This window comes from Globicephala melas, chromosome 1, assembly GCF_963455315.2.
Source record: "Globicephala melas chromosome 1, mGloMel1.2, whole genome shotgun sequence".
In the NCBI taxonomy this organism is placed as follows: domain Eukaryota; kingdom Metazoa; phylum Chordata; class Mammalia; order Artiodactyla; family Delphinidae; genus Globicephala; species Globicephala melas.
Genome location: NC_083314.1, coordinates 88,778,982 through 88,799,924, shown reverse-complemented (window position 1 = coordinate 88,799,924; position 20,943 = coordinate 88,778,982). Strand labels below are relative to the sequence as shown.

Below are 20,943 nucleotides of genomic sequence, written 5' to 3'. Positions count from 1 at the left end.
AGTTGTTTCAGTGTTTATTCTTTAGTAAAATAAAATGATCTTTCTTAGCTTTCACTTCAGGTAAAGACATAGCTAAATGGGAAGAGTGATCTCCTATCTCCTTACTATTATTCACATAACTTTACACATGTCTTTTTTTTTTTTTTTTTTTTTTTTTTTGCGGTATGCGGGCCTCTCACTGTTGTGGCCTCTCCCATTGCGGAGCACAGGCTCCTGACGCGCAGACTCAGCGGCTATGGCTCACGGGCCTAGCCGCTCCGCAGCATGTGGGATCTTCCCAGACCGGGGCACGAACCCATGTCCCCTGCATCGGCAGGTGGACTCTCAACCACTGCGCCACCAGGGAAGCCCTACATATGTCTTATAAAGCAAAAAACTTTGTGCTTTATTATGAGATGACTTAAGGAAGCAAAAGTGATTAAATATCTTTAACTGGTATTTCTTCCATGATGACATGGTGTGGTGCAATTGCATTTCGTCTGAGAATGGAACAGTGGATTTTAAAAGATCCATACTTTTCCTTTTAAAGAAAACAGAGTGATCACTCTAGCACATGGGTATATCATTCTTACTTTCCAGGGGGCATGTTTAATTGCTGTTGAGCTGTGAAGCTCTGTATTGACATTACTTTTTGTCAGCCATTTTAGATTTAAGGGCTCAGGGGAAGGCTTGGATCACCCCAAAATCCCATTAGTCTGAAATAAGATTTGTAAGCCATACCCCCTGCATCTTGAAATCCTCCTCTTTGTAGGGCCCTGACTATAATTTTTAATATGCTAACACAATTACGGGCTATTAGCTAGGAAGATTAATACTCTTAGCAGGTGCTTAATTTATTTACCAAGGTCGGCTTAATTCTTAGCTTATGAGAATTAGTTCTTATCTGCTTATCTCAGGTATTCTTTAAAAAGAAGAGTTGAGTGTTTCTCATAAATAACCTAACCTTTACTGTAAGGATCAAAATTAAAATTAGCATTGCTATGTCAGGATGATGCCTGATGGTGTAATGGTCATGTTGACTAACATAACCTGTCTATCCCTGACATTTTCGTAGAAACTTAAGGAACAATGAAATTTCATGGGCCATAGAAGATGCTAGTGAAGCCTTTGCTGGACTCACAAGTCTCACTAAATTGTATGTACTTATGATATTTATGTATGTCTATGAAGGTATATTTTAAAGAACCTATTGTAAATGTGATTGGATTGTGTCTATTTGCTGTGGCTAGAAAGTCTGAGCCTTCTGGTTCACCCACTAAAGGAAGAAGCTTCATTGTTTATTAAGGTTTTTGTTTTTTGGTTTGTTTTTCATTTTGTTTTTTTTGTGGTGGGGCACTTTCTGAAAGAACATTCCTAGTGTCACTTAAAGAGAAGTTATTTATGGAACTAAAATTTTGATTTAAGTAAAAGAAATGCACTGAAACCAGAATTGAACCATGATCTGTTTAATCATGTGAGATTTATGGGTAATTTAGCAAGAGAGGATTCTCTCAAGCAAGATTTTAGATCTTCTCCCATAAGAATGTCTCCCAGACTTCACACTTGTCTGAGTTTCTTTGACCGGATGATCTTTTGCTGAGAAGGGAGAAACTGGGAATATAATCCAGTTTATTATATGAAAACTACAGGTGTATCTGTGGTCAGGATGGTTGTTTATAGATACCTCACTGAGCGCTGACATCTTAATAGACACATTTATTCTGTGCTTCACACTGGTTAATAATGAAGTTCACAACTTTCTTAAGAATGCATGTTAGGCTTATTTTCACTCGTTATAGGTAAATGTTTATTTTAATGAATTTAATTTTGTTTAGTGGAGAGCTTTATTAGAAAGGTCTGTTTGTATTTCAGAATCTTACAAGGAAATCAGATTAAGTCAATTACAAAGAAAGCATTCATTGGTCTTGAATCCCTTGAGCATCTGTAAGTATTTTTCAGCCATTTTGCTCAGTATATAAATAATCTTTGCTCTTAGCAGAGGTTTTCATGACCATTTAAAGTGTTTATATAACTTAATTGTAGAAATGGTGACTGGTAATGTTTCATTTCTCTTCATTTCAGAGATTTGAACAACAATGCTATAATGTCTATCCAAGAAAATGCTTTTTCCCAGACTCGCTTGAAAGAACTGTACGTAACTTAAGTCTTTTTTGTCACTAATTAGATCATTATCCACGCTTGTGCTTAAAGTGTGATGAATGTGACCCAGATGTTTCCCAAAGCACACAATTCAGGCAGGAAAAAAGAAAGTGTTAACATTCAGTTATTTTAGTAACTGGATGTAATTTAAAAATAACATTGAAAAGTCCAGAGTGTGTGGCTCCAAGACCTTCTGTTTTTTCCCTGTGTTGCTGATGCATATAGTTAAAGAGACCTTAGCAACGCTGCTTATGCTTTATGTTTACCCTACTGTTCCTTTTTTATTCCCCTCTTCCTTTTTGGACTGTTGGAGACATGTGTTCTCTTGGAATGAGTTACAATTAAGGTATTATGTAATTTTTGGAGGTGATCTAGCACTTTAAGTATAATGGTCACAGAGGATGTCTCTAATCTGTTCAAACTACTAAATGTTCCAAAACTGTTGAATAGTTATGATAGAAAAATACATATCATTTTAACGTTTTTTCATTCATGATTTAAAAAAATTGTTCTTATTTCCCAGGGGGGATTTCCCAGGGGTGGGTTGGTTAGTTGGGCGTTGCTCTTAATTTTAAACTCTGGTGATTCGGATATTGAGCCACTGGTGAGAATCAACGGGCTATATCAACTTACCTTGCCTTGCCTGAAGGCTGTTCAAAGGGAGGTCTGTGGACCAGAGCTGATTCATGACGAGAGAAGGACAGAAATTCAGAGCAAGCTTTTTAGAAACTTATAGAACAATTTGACCTTACTGTGACACTTCTGTTGAATTTTATAAAAGTATTGATCTATAACAGATTGGGAATTTAAAAAACTGGTCCTTCTCCACATATAGTTTGAGATGCACTGGAAGTATGTGAGTTCAAATGGCCTCGGTTTAGATTCTTGCCCCATTCTTTACAACTGTGTGTTTAGCCTAGGACTCAGTTTCCCTTCTCAGTATGGGAAGAGCACCACCCTCAGGCTTATGTGAAGATAAAATGAGATAATTTGTTTATGGAAGAAATGTTTATTGTCATCTGCTATGTAAGGTAGTGTTCTAAATGCTAAAAACGCAGTAGTGAACAAGACAAAGTCTCTGTCTTCATAGCATATTACAAAATTCTGTTAGGAAGATAAATAGTAAACCAGTAGGTATATAATATCTCATCAGATAATAAATGTTCTGAAGAAAAAGCTGGGTCAAAGGTGTACAGCGTACAGGGATCGCTATTTTGAAGTAGTGAGGGAAGGCTTTTCTGAAGATAACAGCCTTTGAGCCAGGCCCTTAGTGAGATGAAATGGCAAACCATCTTATACTGGGCGAAGGGCATTCCAGGCACAGGGAAGAGCAAGTGAAAAGGCCCTGAGGAAGGAGCTTGCTTTTTGTGCTTGAAGAACAGCAGAGACACTGATGTGGCTGGAAGACAAGAGCAAGGGAAAGAATGGTAGGAGATGAGGTCAGAGACATAAACAGGCCTGATCTTGTAGGGCCTAATAGGCCATGAGGAGTTAGGACTTTTTTCCCTCTAAGTGCATTAGAAAGCTTTTGAGGGTTTTGAGAAGATACTCCACACAGAGCCTGGCATATAGTAAAAGGTGAATAACTAAGATAATAACAAAAGTTAAAATGTTATGGAGATCATCTTTTGTTATTTTCTGCCAGATTTTTTAAAAATAAATTTATTTACTTATTTTTGGCTGCATTGGGTCTTCATTGCTGCACACAGGTTTTCTCTAGTTGCGTTGAGTGGGGGCTACTCTTAGTTGCGGCGCGCGGGCTTCTCATTGCGGTGGCTTCTCTTGTTGTGGAGCACGGGCTCTAGGCACGCGGGCTTCAGTAGTTGTGGCACGCGGGCTCAGTAGTTGTGGCTCACAGGCTCTAGAGTGCAGGCTCAGTAGTCATGGCGCATAGGCTTAGTTGCTCCTTGGCATGTGGAATCTTCCCGGACCAGGGCTCGAACCTGTGTCCCCTGCATTGGCAGGTGGATTCTTAACCACTGCGCCACCAGGGAAGTCGTCTGCCAGATTTTTAAAGTGGCTTGCTTATTTATTTATTTATTTTTTTGGTCTCTTGAGATATTTTGAGTTATTTCTCCTAAGGCTTACTTTAACTTGAAAAGGCACAACTTACTGCATATCAGTATTACCTTTTTTTGGTTGTGATAATCCGAGGGCCAGCAAGAAAGTTTTAACTCTTGTTAAGAGAAATCAGTTTAAAATATAATTTTTATAGGTGAAAGCAAATATCATAGTTTCATTCTTCAGAGAGTCACTTGGTGATTTTTTGAGTTGGTTTGAACAAGCTGCTAATGCAGGAACTCTAATGCAGCTTATTTACTGAGAAGTTTTAGTTGCTCTTGGTTACTTTAAATTTAAGTCGTATTTATAATACAGAATTTCACATCAACATTTATTGAAGTATCTCTTAATACTTTTTGGTGTCCTTCACAGTGCTTTGCATAAATATTGGGGGGAGGTGGGAGAGTCAAATATGAATTAAAAATTGTTCTGCATTAAAATTATGTAATCATGGTAGAAAATTAGATAGTTAAACCAAGAGGGAGAGAAAGACTCCAAGTCCCCAGTACTCAAAAGACAACCACTGTTGATATTTGGTATATATCTATCCATATACTTGCGGAGAGAATGCAGGATATACTCCATTAGGTACAGCAGAGTTCATTAGCATGTGAAGGGTGGAAAGATGCAAAAGAAACAGAAGTGAAGGGAACTAATGTGAATCTTGTGGTATCTGTGGCCAGACACTATGCTAAATGCTTTATTTAAAAAAATTTTTGAGGTAGGTGTTCTTAATCCCACTTTCCAGGAATAGAAACTGAGATTTTGGAGGCATTCAGTATCTTGCCTAAGGTAAGTAGTGGAATTAGGATGTAAGTCCATGTCTCACGAGGTAACTTATATTATATCTAAGAAAGCATAAGTTAGACCATATCATTCCTCTGTTCTTAACCTTCCGGTGTCTTCCCAGCACACATAGGAAAAAAACAACTCAGGTTCTTTCCTTAGTTTATAAAGCACTTACATGGCCTGGTCCTTCTTGCCCATCTCTCTGACCTCATTCCCGTCACTGTCCCCTCACTTTCTGTGCTCTGGCTTCAGTGGCCTCCTTGCTTTTCACACTAAGCACACTAAGTATCTGCCTCAAGGTCTTTGTGCATAGTTTCCTCTGTCTGTGACAATCTTACCTCAGATCTTCATGTGATTTGCTCTCTCGATTCTTTCAGGTCTTTGCCCAAATGCCATCTCTTCAAAGAATCTTTCCCTGACTGCTTTATCTAAACTGGTAGCTGCTGTCTCTATGTCTCTGCCCAGCTTTGTTTTTCTTGACAGGACTTAACTTTCTGACACTATACTTTGCATTTGTTTGTTTATTGCTTGGCTCTAAATACATAAGCTTTGTGAGAGCTGTAGTGCGACAGCCTAGAACAGTGCCTGGCATATAGTAGACTCAAATATTTCTCGGTGAATGAATGCATATAACATAAGAATTCTGAAATGCAAAAGGTAACTTTTGGCCTGCTTAATTAAAATTGCCCTTGATAAAGTATGGCTTTTGGGGTACCTTAAAGACTGTTTGAAACTTCTTTGGAATCAGATCTTAGGTATTTTTATACCAAACTTTAAAATTACTTGAGGATTTTGGTGATGCATGCAAAGCAGGTTATAATGTTGTCAAAATCACTTGCTTTCCCTACTTCCAAGTGGATGAGACATTTAAGGGTCATTAAAACAAAACACTGACTTTTCACGTATATTTTATAGGCCTATTATAACCACAAACCATTTTTCAGTGGTTCTTAGTTTAGGTTGCAGTACACATTGCCACAGGGCTGAAATGTTTTTAGTCTTGATGAAATAATTTGAAAATAATTATACCCTCTCCACAACAAAGATGTCTCTATGTCCCAATATATATAGTAAGCTCTTCCCCAAATTTCTCTGGGAAAAATTTTAAACGTCAAAAGTTTAAAGGACAGTACAATGAACATCCATATGCCATTTACCTGGATTCATCAATTGTTAACTCTTTGCTAAATTTGTTACCTGTTGCTCTCCCTCCCTCCTTCATTCTTTCCCTTTCTCTTTCCTTCTGTCTCTCTCCCTCTTTCCACACACACTCATATACGTATATACATACACTTATTATTTTGCTTAACCAGTCGAAAGTAAGCTACAGACATCATGACACTTCACTCCTAAAATATCTCAGCATGTATTTCCTATGCAGGGTTATTTTCTTATATAACCACAGCACTATTATCACACCCAATGAAATTAACATTGATAAAATAATATTATCTAATATGCAGTCCATACTGAGATTTCCCTAATGTCCAAAAATGTTCTTTGTGTATATATATTTTCTTAATGAAGGATCACGCTTTACATTTGGTTGTAATGACTCTTTAGTCTCCTTTAATCTAAAATAAATCCCTTACCCTTATTCCCCCTACCCCTTTTATTAGTGTCTTTCATGACACTGTCATATTTGAGGAAACAAGGCTGACAGTCTAAATTTGTTTTTTCATGGTTAGATCCAGGTTAAACATTTTTTTGGCAAGAAAAATGCTTAGGTGTGTAGTAAGCTTTTTTTTCCTCTTAATTTATTTATTTTTGGCCGTGTTGGGTCTTTGTTGCTGCGCGTGGGCTTTCTCTAGTTGCAGGGAGCGGGGCCTACTCTTCGTTGTGGTGCGCTGCCTTCTCATTGCAGTGGCTTCTCTTGTTGCGGAGCACAGGCTCTAGGTGCGTGGGCTTCAGTAGTTGTGGCACATGGGCTTAGTTGCTCTGTGGCATGTGGGATCTTCCCGGACCAGGGCTCGAACCGTGTCCCCTGCATTGGCTGGCAGATTCTTAACCACTGCACCACCAGGGACGTCCTGTGTAGTAAGCTTTTAATGCTGGAGAAACTTGGAATGAAAAGTAAAGGGCACTTCTTTTCCTTTTGTTTCTGCAGAATTCTGAACACAAGCAGTTTGCTCTGTGACTGCCATTTGAAGTGGTTGCTTCAGTGGCTGGTTGATAATAACTTTCAACATTCTGTGAATGTAAGCTGTGCACACCCTGAATGGCTAGCAGGGCAAAGCATCCTGAATGTGGATCTGAAAGATTTTGTCTGTGGTTTGTATTTTTGTTTTAATATTTTGTATATTATGCACTTACTATCTTAACAACGGAATTAAAAAAAAATTTAAATAGAATGCTTTCCTACTAGCATATCTATTTCCATTTCTTTAGATTCTTCTCTAACATTTTTATATTGTAATTGTAGCTTAAATTTTGTGTTCTTCGACTTAATATATCATAAGCAGTTTTTTTCCTCAGTGTGTTCTTAAATGATCATTTAAAATACTGTCTATATTATAGCATCTTTATAAATGTAGGCCTTTACCTTTTAGGGAGATTATTAACCTTAGAATAAATATCTAGTAGTAAGATTCCTGAATCAAAAAGTGTGAGTTTTTTTTCATGAATTCATTCAAAAGCATGATTTTATATTTAGTAGATCTTGAAAAGTGCTACCAGGTGTTTTCAAACAGGTAGCACTAGTTTATGTTGTCACCAGCAATGTATGAATGTAACAGTTTCATTTGGTTTCTTTTTTTTTTTTTTTTTTTTTTGTGGTACGCGGGCCTTTCACTGTTGTGGCCTCTCCTGTTGCGGAGCACAGGCTCCGGACGCGCAGGCTCAGCAGCCATGGCTCACAGGCCTAGCCGCTCCGCGGCATGTGGGATCTTCCCGGAGCGGGGCACGAACTCGTGTCCCCTGCATCGGCAGGTGGACTCTCAACCACTGAGCCACCAGGGAAGCCCGGTTTCTGTTTTTGATGCATTTTCCTAAGACAGAAGCAGCAGGGTTTGGGAGTTTTTTGGAGGGGAAGGGGGACAGAGACAAGTTGTCATAGACAAGTTGTCTTGATTCTAGCACTTAATTATAATTTCAAGTATACATCTATATTGTTTTTTCTCAATTTGTAAATTTTTCTTTTACATTTACATTTCCTTTAGTAACAAATTCTTAGCTTTACACAGTGGAACTTTTAGATTAGTGTATCTGTGTTGCATATCACTAGTAACTCTGATCATTTAGATACCTGTATATTGCCAGATGTATTTCCACAGTCTACTTAAAGATGCTTAGGACATTTGGGAGTTCAGGCACATAAAATACTTAAGTTGTTTTTACAAATTTTAAGGAAGAAAACAAAGAATCTAGTAATGATTAAATTCTGCTTACATTGCCATGAATGCCCTTCTGACTTTAGTTTTAAACATAAGCTTACACCATACAATTTATCTTCCTTTTTTAGTTATCACTTTTATGGCACAGTGAAATGTTACCCAGTGAAGACATTGGTTAAGAATTCATATACCTGCTTCTCTGAATCAGTCCAATAATATATTATTATTTATGAATCTATAGTTTATTAGCCAGTCCTAAGCCAGTCTTCATTTGGACATTTGACATGTTTGGAATTATTCACTATTTTAGGTGAAAGTTATGCACAAAGTACTTTCAAATAGTATGTTTTATTAATAGGAATACCTTTTTTTTTTTTTTTTTTTTTTGTGGTACGCGGGCCTCTCACTGTTGTGGCCTCTCCCGTTGAGGAGCACAGGTTCCGGAGGCGCAGGCTCAGCAGCCATGGCTCACGGGCCCAGCCGCTCCGCGGCATGTGGGATCTTCCCGGACCGGGGCACGAACCGTGTCCCCTGCATCGGCAGGTGGACTCTCAACCACTGCACCACCAGGGAAGCCTGGAATACCTATTTTTATATATGTTACATATACACACAAACACACACATACACATACACACAAGGGGAAATAGAATTAGACCTTGTTTTAAAATTCTAATTTAGGTTTCTCCTTTTCTCAGTAACTGGTAATACTTAAGAAGTACATTCAAAGCATAAGTGACAGTAAGGGATGGTAGAAAGAGTGCTAAGCCCTGAAGTCTGAAAACCTGGGTTCCAGTCCAGGCTTAGCTGTGGACTTACATATCTTAGAGCAAGTCATTTGACCCTTCTGGGCATCATTTTCCTCATCTTAAAACAAGGGAATTGGATTCTAGCTCTATAGTCCCTTTCAACCTTAACATGACATTTTGTAAACATAACATGCAATTTTACATTATTTGTTTTAAAATTGAATCTATAGAAGCAAAAATAAATAACTGACTTGGCTCCTGCCCCATTTTTTTCTCCTTAGATGATTTTCTCAAGCCGCAGATAAGAAACCATCCTGAAACCACAGTTGCTCTAAGAAGCATGAACGTGACTATGACATGCACTGCAGTGAGCAGCAGTGATTCACCCATGTCTACTTTGTGGCGCAAAGACAGTGAAATCTTGTATGATGCTGATGTTGAGAATTTTGTTCGTTATCAGCAACAAGCTGGAGAAGCTCTGGAATACACTAGTGTCTTACATCTTTTCAATGTAAATTTCACAGATGAAGGAAAATATCAGTGTATTATTACTAATCACTTTGGTTCTAACTATTCTCATAAAGCCAAACTGACTGTGAATGGTAAGAAATTATGCTCCCTGATAGTTTTGTGGTTAGAAGGATTTTTCATGTTTGATTTTTGAATCTTTGACCAAGAAAATTAGGATAAACCTGACATTGCAGGGGGATTCCTTACTGTTTTTGTCTTTAGGGTTATGACAGTATACAGACTGGATTGCTAATTTACCCATTTACTGTCCCTAATCAGTCTTTGACTGAGGGGTAAAGGTGAATTCTGTGGCTCTAGGAGATGGGCTACTTTCACTTTTATTTATGCTTTTGAAAAAAAAATTTTTTTTAATTCTCCATTTTCTTTCCAGAACCATAATTCTGTTCTAAAAACTATGAAATTTATTCCTGACATTGTTCACAGGCCGTCCAATAACTGGGAGTATTGAGAACATTTCTGGGTCCAGTGATCATTGTCATTGTCTAAATGTAGTCACACAAAACCATTTTTGAAAATAATGCTCTTTTTCATTGTGGCTGTGAAAGAAGAAAACAAAACAGCTTGATTGATATATCACCTGTTAGGCTGAATAACTACAACACTTCAGGCTTTGTGCAACCAAAAGATGTACATATGTCTTGATCCTGGGTTGTTTTATGAGATGTTTTGAAGGCATAAATTTTTTTTATCATGCAGTTTCCTTGACAGCTTTGTAGATGTTTGTTTGGGAAGCACCATTTAGTCTCTTAAGTAAGGGAGTCATAGTAAATATTAGGTTCTAAAATATATGTTCAAAAAGGTTTGTGGCTTCTGCTTTTTCTGTCCCTATCAAGGAGATCAGGTAGATTTGCCACACATTCTAGAAGAGTTAGTCATCACTGTACTCCATGCCCTGAGGTTCTGGGAGAAAAGATGGCCTCTGAAGTAGCATTTATTGTCAATGCAGGGAGCATGTCTTCTCAAAGAAATGGAGCATTGCAACAGTCGGTATTTTGCCTAATAGAGTCTCCCTCCCTTGTATGTAGGTATGAGTGTATGTATGTGTGTGTGTGTGTGTGTGTGCGTGTATTCCCCCCACCCACCCACTTTCTCTTGGTGATCTTTTTTGGAACAGAGATGCCATCTTTTCTGAAAACTCCAATGGATCTAACTATTCGCACTGGTGCCATGGCCAGATTAGAATGTGCTGCAGAGGGGCACCCTGCACCTCAGATTTCCTGGCAGAAAGATGGTGGTACTGACTTTCCTGCGGCTCGAGAGAGACGCATGCATGTCATGCCTGAGGATGATGTCTTCTTCATTGCAAATGTGAAAATAGAAGACATGGGGATCTATAGCTGCATGGCACAGAACATAGCAGGCGGCCTCTCAGCAAATGCTTCATTAATCGTGTTAGGTATGTTTATTGCTCCGTGGGTCCCTGCTTTTGTGGGAGTCTTTTTATTATGGATTGACTCTTGGTCTTAATGGCAAGAAGAATCTATGTTTGAGATTTTAGTTGGGATTCTTATGTCTTTGTTTCCTTGCTCTGCCAATTTATGCAGGGTTATGTCAGCCTAGGATATTAGTGGATCAGTAAACTGAAATCTGGGGAAATTCTGAGGGCAGAATTAGAGATTTTTATCCCATGAATTGAATATTCAAATCCCTTTGTCCTGTTATGTTTCCCTCTGTAAGTTTTCTACTTCATGTATATGTTTTTTCTACTATTCAATAGTGAGTTTGCACTTTTATACTGCCTCACATACCTGCTTCACAGAGAACTTGAGACAATGTAACTTTCCCCCCAGTTCATTTTTTTTTAAAAAATTATAAGATGAAAAAAATGATCTGTCTTCTGGTTAGATTTCCTGTTTTCCTTCCAGTGTGCTCCTGTTAATCCTATCCTCTGGTAAAATGTCTTTTCCTCATAGATTTCCCCTGATAAGCCAGTTTGTTTTCTTATGAGAACACTTTTCTTTTCTTTTTAAATTGGGATATAGTTGTTTTACAGTGTTGTGTTAGTTTCTGCTGTACAGCAAAGTGAAGTAGAGTTCCCTGTGCTATACAGCAGGTTCTCATTAGTTATCTGTTTTATATATATTAGTGTATATATGTCAATCCCAGTCTCCCAATTCATCCCACCCCCCACCCTCTTCCCCCTTTGGCGTCCATACATTTGGAAAACACTTTTCTTCATGGGACTCAAATTCAAGGTAAATTCTCTTTTCCTCTAGATGTTAGGGTTTTTAAAAACGTGTTGGTTTGTGTAATTACTTGTGTAATCAGAAAAATAAGTTTATTGTTTAAAAAATTTAAGATATGTAGAAAATTAGAAAAAAGAGGGAAGGTCACTCAGACACCGTTAAAGATTTTGACATATTCTGGAGTTTTAAAACACTCATCTTGGGACTTCCCTGGTGGTTCAGTGCTGAAGAGTCTGCCTTACAATGCAGGGGATGTGGGTTCAATCCCTGGTCAGGGAACTAAGAGCCCACGTCCCTCAGGGCAACTAAGCCCGCGCACCACAACTACTGAGCTCACGCCTCAACTAGAGAGCCTGCCTGCCGCAAACTACAGAGCCCATGCTCTGGAACCCACGTGCCACAACTATAGAGCCCGCATGCCCTGGAGCCTGTGCACCACAAGTAGAGAAGAGAAAACCCACATGCCACAACTAGAGAGAAGCCCACGCGTGTGCTGCAAGGAAAGATCCTGCATGCCTCAGTGAAGATCCCGCATGCCACAACTAAGACCCGACACAGCCAAAAATAAAATAAATAAATAATAAATCTTTAAAAAATCCCACAAAACTCATCTTGGGACTTCCCTGGCAGACCAGTGGTTAAGACTTGGCCTTCTGGGACTTCCCTGGTGGCGCAGTGGTTAAGAATCCACTTGCCAATGCAGAGAACATGGGTTCGAGCCCTGGTCTGGGAAGATCCCACATGCTGTAGAGCAACTAAGCCCACGTGCCACAACTACTGAGCTTGCACTCTAGAGCCCGTGAGCCACAGCTACTGAAGCCCGTGCACCTAGAGCCCGTGCTCTGCAGCAAGAAGCCACCGCAATGAGAAGCCCACGCACCACAACAAAGAGTAGCCCCTGCTCACTGCAACTAGAGAAAGCCCGCACGCAGCAATGAAGACCCAGTGCAGCCAAAAATAAATAAATAAATTTAAAGAATTAAAAAGATCAATGAAAGAAATACTTACAAACAAAACAAAAGCTTCACCTTCCAATGCAGGGGGTGCAGGTTTGATCCCTGGTTGGGGAGCTAAGATCCCACATGCCTCACGGCCAAAAAACCAAAACATAAAACAGAAGGAATATTGTAACAAACTCAATAAAGACTTTAAAAATGGTCCACATCCAAAAAAAAAAAAAAATCTAAAAAAGAAAAATAAAACACTCATCCTTATGTGGTTATGTATACCTACTTTTTTCCACTTAATTTTTTTTTTTTAAAAGAAGATGTTGGGGGTAGGAGTTTATTAATTAATTAATTTATATTTGCTGTGTTGGGTCTTCGTTTCTGTGCGAGGGCTTTCTCTAGCTGTGGCAAGTGGGGGCCACTCTTCATCGCGGTGCGCGGGCCTCTCACTGTTGTGGCCTCTCTCGTTGCGGAGCACAGGCTCCAGATGCGCAGGCTCAGTAGTTGTGGCTCACGGGCCTATCTGCTCCACGGCATGTGGGATCCTCCCAGACCCGGGCTCGAACCCGTGTCCCCTGCATTGGCAGGCAGATTCTCAACCGCTGCGCCACCAGGGAAGCCCTTTCCACTTAATATTGTATCACAGGGTTACCTTGTCATTAAGTCTTCATGAATATCATGTGGCTGTGGTATAATTTACTTACTCATTTTTCTGCTAGATTTTTAGATTTTTCCCTTTACCTTTAAAAATTACAACTAATTTTGTAATAAGCATTTTTGTATATAAACCTTTGAATTCTTTGCTTAGGATAGCTTGCTCAAGGTGTAATTCCTGAGATGAGATTTAGATTTTTTGAGGCTTTTGCTTTTCTGAAACATTAACTTCTAATCCTCCCATGAGCATATGAAAGTGCTTATTTCATCGTAACCTAATTAGTCTAATTCAATTAGGAATAAAACTGCCTAATATTTTTTAATGCATCTTTCTGTTAGAGACACCCTCATTTATTAGACCTCTGGAGGACAAGACAGTAACCCGAGGTGAAACTGCAGTATTACAGTGCATAGCTGGAGGGAGTCCTACCCCTCGCCTCAACTGGACCAAAGATGATGGACCACTGCTGGTGACAGAACGGCACTTCTTTGCTGCAGCCAACCAGCTTCTCATCATTGTAGATGCTGGGCTAGAAGATGCTGGGAAATATACCTGCATTATGTCCAACACCCTTGGGACAGAACGTGGTCACATTTACCTAAATGTGATTTCCACCCCCAATTGTGACTCTTCCCAAAGTAGCATTGGGCATGAAGACGATGGGTGGACCACAGTTGGCATTGTCATCATTGTTGTGGTCTGCTGTGTTGTGGGTACCTCTTTGATCTGGGTCATTGTTATTTACCACATGAGAAGGAAAAATGAAGACTATAGTATCACGAACACAGGTGAGTGGTACCCGGTTGACCCTTGTGGCTTATACCTGAGTCAGGAATGTAGTGTAGGATTTGTTGTTAAATATAAAAAACTAAGGAGCTTTGATAATTTATTTGTGATAGAAGGAAGAGTTTTTCTGTTAAAATGTCCTACTTTCTTGATATAATGGAACCGCTCTAGTGAATAAGCTTAAGAATTTGTAGACAGTCCCCCAAAACTTTGTTCTTTTAAACAGTTGCATGTGCACCTTCTTTCTTTAATACCTAAGGCTCATTTCCATTGTAATTTTCCTTTGGGGAAGAGTGGAGTCGTTATGACAGAGATCAGTCTTTCACACCTGTCCCCCACCCTGAAATCCTGTAAGAGAAGAGGTATAGCCAGATAGATTGCTAAAGTGTGTCTGTGGATAAGATTTCAGACTTCAGGTTTTTTTTCTTTTGGTAATACTTTTAAAATGAAGCTTGGGGGAGAATTCTAGTGAGAAATAATTTTCAGAGAAAATTCTAGGAGTTGTTGAGTTCCTAGGTACATAACATTTTCCTGGCCATTAGTACCAAAGTAGAATGCATTTGCAAGATAGTCTTCTGAGTTTTGGCTTAAATTGCCTAACTTTATTTGAGAGTTACAGATGTCTCTTTTACAGACGAGCTCAATCTGCCTGCAGACATTCCCAGCTACTTGTCTTCCCAAGGAACACTGTCTGAGCCACAGGAAGGCTACAGCAACTCTGAGGCAGGTAGTCATCAGCAACTTATGCCTCCTGCCAATGGATATTTACACAAAGGCGCTGATGGTAATGACTTTTTATTATCTGTGCTTACAATTTCAGCCTACCCTGTTTAGTTTTTTTTTAAGTGTATAGTTTTCCACAGTAATCTGAAGCAATATTTTAAAGTAAGCTACTCAATGAAAACATTTACCCCATGCAAAATAGGATGAAAATTGACTAAAGTCTTTTTTTTTTGAGTTTTATTTTATTTATATTTTTATGCAGCAGGTTCTTATTAGTCATCAGTTTTATACACATCAATGTATACATGTCAATCCCAATCTCCCAATTCATCACACCACCACCACCATCCCCCACCGCTTTCCCCCCTTGGTGTCCATACGTTTGTTCTCTACATCTGTCTCAATTTCTGCCCTGAAAACCAGTTCATCTGTACCATTTTTCTAGGTTCCACATATATGCGTTAATATACGATATTTGTTTTTCTATTTCTGACTTACTTCACTCTATATGACAGTCTCTAGATCCATCCACATCTCAACAAATGACCCAATTTCATTCCTTTTTATGGCCGACTAATATTCCATTGTATATATGTACCATATCTTCTTTATCCATTCATCTGTCGATGGGCATTTAGGTTGCTTCCATGACCTGACTATTGTAAATAGTGCTGCAGTGAACATAGGGGTGCATGTATCTTTTTGAATTACGGTTTTCTCTGGGTATATGCCCAGTAGTGGGATTGCTGGATCATATGGTAATTCTATTTTTAGTTTTTTAAGGACCTCCATACTGTTCTCCATAGTGGCTGTATCAGTTTACATTCCCCCCAGCAGTGCAAGAGGGTTCCCTTCTCTCCACACCCTCTCCACCATTTGTTGTTTGTAGATTTTCTGATAATGCCCATTCTAACTGGTGTGAGGTGATACCTCATTGTAGTTTTGATTTGCATTTCTCTAATAATTAGTGATGTTGAGCAGCTTTTCATGTGCTTCTTGGCCATCTGTATGTCTTCTTTGGAGAAATGTCAATTTAGATCTTCTGCCTATTTTTGGATAGGGTTGTTTTTTTAATATTGAGCTGCATGAGCTGTTTATGTATTTTGGAGATTAATCCTTTGTCCATTGATTCGTTTGCAAATATTTTCTCCCATTCTGAAGGTTGTCTTTTCATCTTGTTTATGGTTTCCTTTGCTGTGCAACAGCTTTGAAGTTTCAAAAGGTCCCATTTGTTTATTTTTGTTTTTATTTCCATTACTCTAGGAGGTGGATCAAAAAAGATCTTGCTGTGATTTATGTCAAAGAGTGTCCTTCCTATATTTTCCTCTAAGAGTTTTAAAGTGTCTGGTCTTACATTTAGGTCTCTAATCCATTTTGAGTTTATTTTTGTGTATGGTGTTAGGGAGTGTTCTAATTTCATTCTTTTACATGTAGCTGTCCAGTTTTCCCAGCACCACTTATTGAAGAGACTGTCTTTTCTCCATTATATATCCTTGCCTCCATTGTCATAGATTAGCTGACCATCGGTGCGTGGGTTTATCTCTGGGCTTTCTATCTTGTTCCATTGATCTATATTTCTGTTTTTATGCCAGTACCATATTGTCTTGATTACTGTAGCTTTGTAGTATAGTCTGAAGTCAGGGAGTCTGATTCCTCCAGCTCTGCTTTTTTCCTTCAAGACTGCTTTGGCTATTCAGGGTCTTTTGTGTCTCCATACAAATTTTAAGATTTTCTGTTCTAGTTCTGTAAAAAATGCCATTGGTAATTTGATAGGGATTGCATTGAATCTGTAGATTGCTTTGGGTAGTATAATCATTTTCACAATTTTGATTCTTCCAATCCAAGAACATGGTATATCTCTTCATCTGTTGGTATCATCTTTAATTTCTTTCATCAGTGTCTTATAGTTTTCTGCATACAGGTCTTCTGTCTCCCTAGGTAGGTTTATTCCTAGGTATTTTATTCTTTTTGTTGCAGTGGTAAATCGGGAGTGTTTCCTTAATTTCTCTTTCAGATTTTTCATCATTAGTGTATAGGAATGCAAGAGATTTCTGTGCATTAATTTTGTATCCTGCAATTTTACCAAATTCATTGATTAGCTCTAGTAGTTTTCTGGTAGCATCTTTAGGTTTCTCTATGTATAGTGTCATGTCATCTGCAAACAGTGACAGTTTTACTTCTTCTTTTCCAATTTGTATTCCTTTTATTTCTTTTTCTTCTCTGATTGCTGTGGCTAGGACTTCCAAAACTATGTTGAATAAGAGTGGTGAGAGTGGACATCCTTCTCTTGTTCCTGATCTTAGAGGAAATGCTTTCAGTTTTTCACCATTGAGAATGATGTTTGCTGTGGGTTTGTCATATATGGCCTTTATTATGTTGAGGTGGGTTCCCTCTATGCCCACTTTCTGGAGAGTTTTTTATCATAAATGGGTGTTGAATTTTGTCAAAAGCTTTTTTTGCATCTATTGAGATGATCATATGGTTTTTATTCTTCAATTTGTTAATATGGTGTATCAAATGGATTGATTTGCATATATTGAAGAATCCTTGCATCCTTGGGATAAATCCCACTTGATCATGGTGTATGATCCTTTTAATGTGTTGTCGGATTCTGTTTGATAGTATTTTGTTGAGGATTTTTGCATCTATATTCATCAGTGATATTGGTCTGTAATTTTCTTTTTTTGTAGTATCTTTGTCTGGTTTTGGTATCAGGGTGATGGTAGCCTCATAGAATGAGTTTGGAAGCTTTCCTTCTTCTGCAGTATTTTGGAAGAGTTTGAGAAGGATGGGTGTTAGCTCTTCTCTAAACGTTCGATAGAATTCGCCTGTGAAGCCATCTGGTCCTGGACTTTTGTTTGTTGGAAGGTTTTTAATCACAGTTTCGATTTCATTACTTGTGATTGGTCTGTTCATATTTTCTGTTTCTGCCTGGGTCAGTCTTGGAAGGTTATACCTTTCTAAGAATTTGTCCATTTCTTCCAGGTTGTCCATTTCATTGGCATAGAGTTGCTTATAGTAGTCTCTTAGGATGCTCTGTGTTTCTGCAGTGTCGTAACTTCTCCTTTTTTGTTATATTGATTTGAGTCCTCTCCCTGTTTTTCTTGATGTGTCTGGCTAATGGTTTATCAATTTTGTTTATCTTCTCAAAGAACCAGCTTTTAGTGTAATGGATCTTTGCTGTTGTTTTTTTGTTTCTATTTCATTTATTTCTGCTCTGATATTTATGATTTCTTTCCTTCTGCTAACTTTGGGTTTTGTTTGTTCTTCTTTCTCTAGTTCCCTTAGGTGTAACATTAGATCGTTTGAGATTTTGCTTGTTTCTTGAGGTAGGCTTGTATTGCTGTAAACTTCCCTCTTAGAACTGCTTTTGCTGCATCCCATAGGTTTTGCATCGTCGTGTTTTCATTGTCATTTGTCTCTAGGTATTTTTTGATTTCCTCTTTGATTTGTTCAGTGATCTCTTGGTAATTTAGTAACGTATTGTTTAGCCTCCATGTGTTTGTGTTTTTTACGTTTTTTTCCCCTTAATTGATTTCTAATCTCATAGTGTCGTGATCAGAAAAGATGCTTGATATGATTTCAGTTGTCTTAAATTTACTGAGGCTTGATTTGTGACCCAAGATGTGAGAGAATGTTCCGTGCTGACTTGAGAAGAAAGTGTAATCTGTTGTTCTTGGATGGAATGTCCTATAAATATCAATTAAATGTATCTGGTCTAGTGTGTCATGTAAAGCTTCTGTTTCCTTATTCATTTTCTGTTTGGGTGATCTGTCCATTGGTGTAAGTGAGGTGTTAAGGTCCCCCACTATTGTTGTGTTACTGTTGATTTCCTCTTTTAGAGCTGTTAGCAAGTTGCCTTATGTATTGAGGTGCTCCTATGTTGGGTGCATATATATTTATAATTGTTATATCTTCTTCTTGGATTGATCCCTTGATCATTATGTAGTGTCCTTCCTTGTCTCATTCTTTATTTTAAAGTCTATTTTATCTGATAGGAGTATTGCTACTCCAGCTTTCTTTTGGTTTCCATTTGCATGGAATATCTTTTTCCATCCTCTCACTTTCAGTCTGTATGTGTCCCTAGGTCTGAAGTGGGTCTCTTGTAGACAGCATATATATGGGTCTTGTTTTTTTATCCATTCAGCAAGCCTGTGTGTTTTGGTTGGAGCATTTAATCCATTCACGTTTAAGGTAATTATTGATATGTATGTTACTATGACCATTTTCTTAATTGTTTTGTGTTTGTTTTTGTAGGTCCTTTTCTTCTCTTGTGTTTCGTACTTAGAGAAGTTCCTTTAGCATTTGTTGTAGAGCTGGTTTGGTGGTGCTGAGTTTTCTTAGCTTTTGCTTGTCTGTAAAGCTTTTGATTTCTCCATCAAATCTGAATGAGATCCTTGCTGGGTAGAGTAATCTTGGTTGTGTAGGTTCTTCCCTTTCATCACTTTAAGTATATCATGCCACTGCCTTCGGCTTGTAGAGTTTCTGCTGAGAAATCAGCTGTTAACCTTATGGGAGTTCCGTTGTATGTAATTTTTCATTTTTCCTTTGCTGCTTTGTTTTTTTTCTTTGTCTTTAATTTTTGTCAGTTTGATTATTATGTGTCTCAGCGTGTTTTTCCTTGGGTTTATCCTGTATGGGACTCTCTGCGCATCCTGGATTTGGGTGGCTATTTCCTTTCCCATGTTAGGGAATTTTTTGACTATCATCTCTTCACATATTTTCTCGGGTTCTTTCTCTCTCTCTTCTCCTTCTGGGACCCCTATAATGTGACTGTGGCTGCGTTTAATGTTGTCCCAGAGGTCTCTTAGGTTGTCTTCATTTCTTTTCATTTTTTTTACTTTATTCTGTTCCACAGCAGTGAATTCCTCCATTCTGTCTTCCAGGTCTCTTATCTGTTCTGCCTCAGTTATTCTGCTATTGATTCCTTCTAGTATATTTTTCATTTCAGTTATTGTATTGTTCATCTCTGTTTGTTTGTTCTTTAATTCTTCTAGGTCTTTGTTAAACATTTCTTGCATCTTCTTGATCTTTGCCTCCATTCTTTTTCCAGGTCCTGGATCATGTTTACTATCATTATTCTGAATTCTTTTTCTTGAAGGTTGCCTATCTCCACTTCATTTAGTTGTTTTTCTGGGGTTTTATCTTGTTCTTTGATCTGGTCCATAGCCCTCTGCCTTTTCATCTTGTCTATCTTTCTGTGAATGTGGTTTTTCTTCCACAGGCTGCAGGATTGTAGTTGTTCTTGCTTCTGCTGTCTGTCCTCTGGTGGATGAGGCCATCTAAGAGGCTTGTGCAAGTTTTACTCATGGGAGGGACTGGTGGTGGGTAGAGCTGGCTGTTGCTCTGGTGGGCAGAGCTCAGTAAAACTTTAATCCGCTAGAGTGCTGATGGGTGGGGCTGGGTTCCCTCCCTGTTGGTTGTTTGGCCTGAGGCGACCCAACACTGGAACCTGCAGGCTCTTTGGTGGGGCTGATAGCGGACTCTGGGAGGGCTCACGCCAAGGAGTGCTTCCCAGAACTTCTGCTGCCAGTGTCCTTGTCCCTTGGTGAGCCACAGCTGCCCCCCGCCTCTGCAGGAGAACCTCCAACACTAGCAGGTAGCTCTGGTTCAGTCTCCCTGGGGTCAGTGCTCCTTCCCCTGCGTCCTGATGCGCACAGTACTTATGTGTGCCCTCCAAGAGTGGAGTCTCTATTTCCCCCAGTCCTGTCAGAGTCCTGCAGTCAAATCCCGCTAGCCCTCGAAGTCTGATTCTCTAGGAATTCCTCCTCCCATTGCTGGACCCCCAGGTTCAGAAGCCTGACCTGGGGCTCAGAACCTTCACTCCAGTGGGTGGACTTCAGTGGTATAAGTGTTCTCCAATTTGTGAGTCACCTACCCAGCCTTATGGGATTTGATTTTATTGTGATTGCACCCCTCCTACTGTCTCATTGTGGCTTCTCCTTTGTCTTTGGATGTCGGGTATCTTTTTTGGTGAGTTCCAGTGTCTTCCTGTTGATGATTGTTCAACAGTTAGTTGTGATTCTGGTGTTCTCGCAAGAGGGA

At 38.9% G+C, this 20,943-nt stretch overlaps 1 protein-coding gene across 7 annotated transcripts in view; it reads left to right on the top strand.

The window, feature by feature from the left end:
* LRIG2 (leucine rich repeats and immunoglobulin like domains 2) overlaps positions 1-20,943 on the top strand; it is a 116,675-nt gene that overhangs the window by 36,201 nt on the left and 59,531 nt on the right. For all 7 annotated transcript variants that reach the window (XM_060301175.1, XM_060301167.1, XM_060301162.1 and 4 more), the window contains 8 exons: positions 1,055-1,135; positions 1,852-1,923; positions 2,062-2,130; positions 7,097-7,260; positions 9,352-9,672; positions 10,716-10,997; positions 13,728-14,177; positions 14,810-14,959. In XM_060301175.1, coding sequence (XP_060157158.1) covers positions 1,055-1,135; positions 1,852-1,923; positions 2,062-2,130; positions 7,097-7,260; positions 9,352-9,672; positions 10,716-10,997; positions 13,728-14,177; positions 14,810-14,959 — 1,589 coding nt within the window. The remainder of the gene's footprint in view (positions 1-1,054; positions 1,136-1,851; positions 1,924-2,061; positions 2,131-7,096; positions 7,261-9,351; positions 9,673-10,715; positions 10,998-13,727; positions 14,178-14,809; positions 14,960-20,943) is intronic.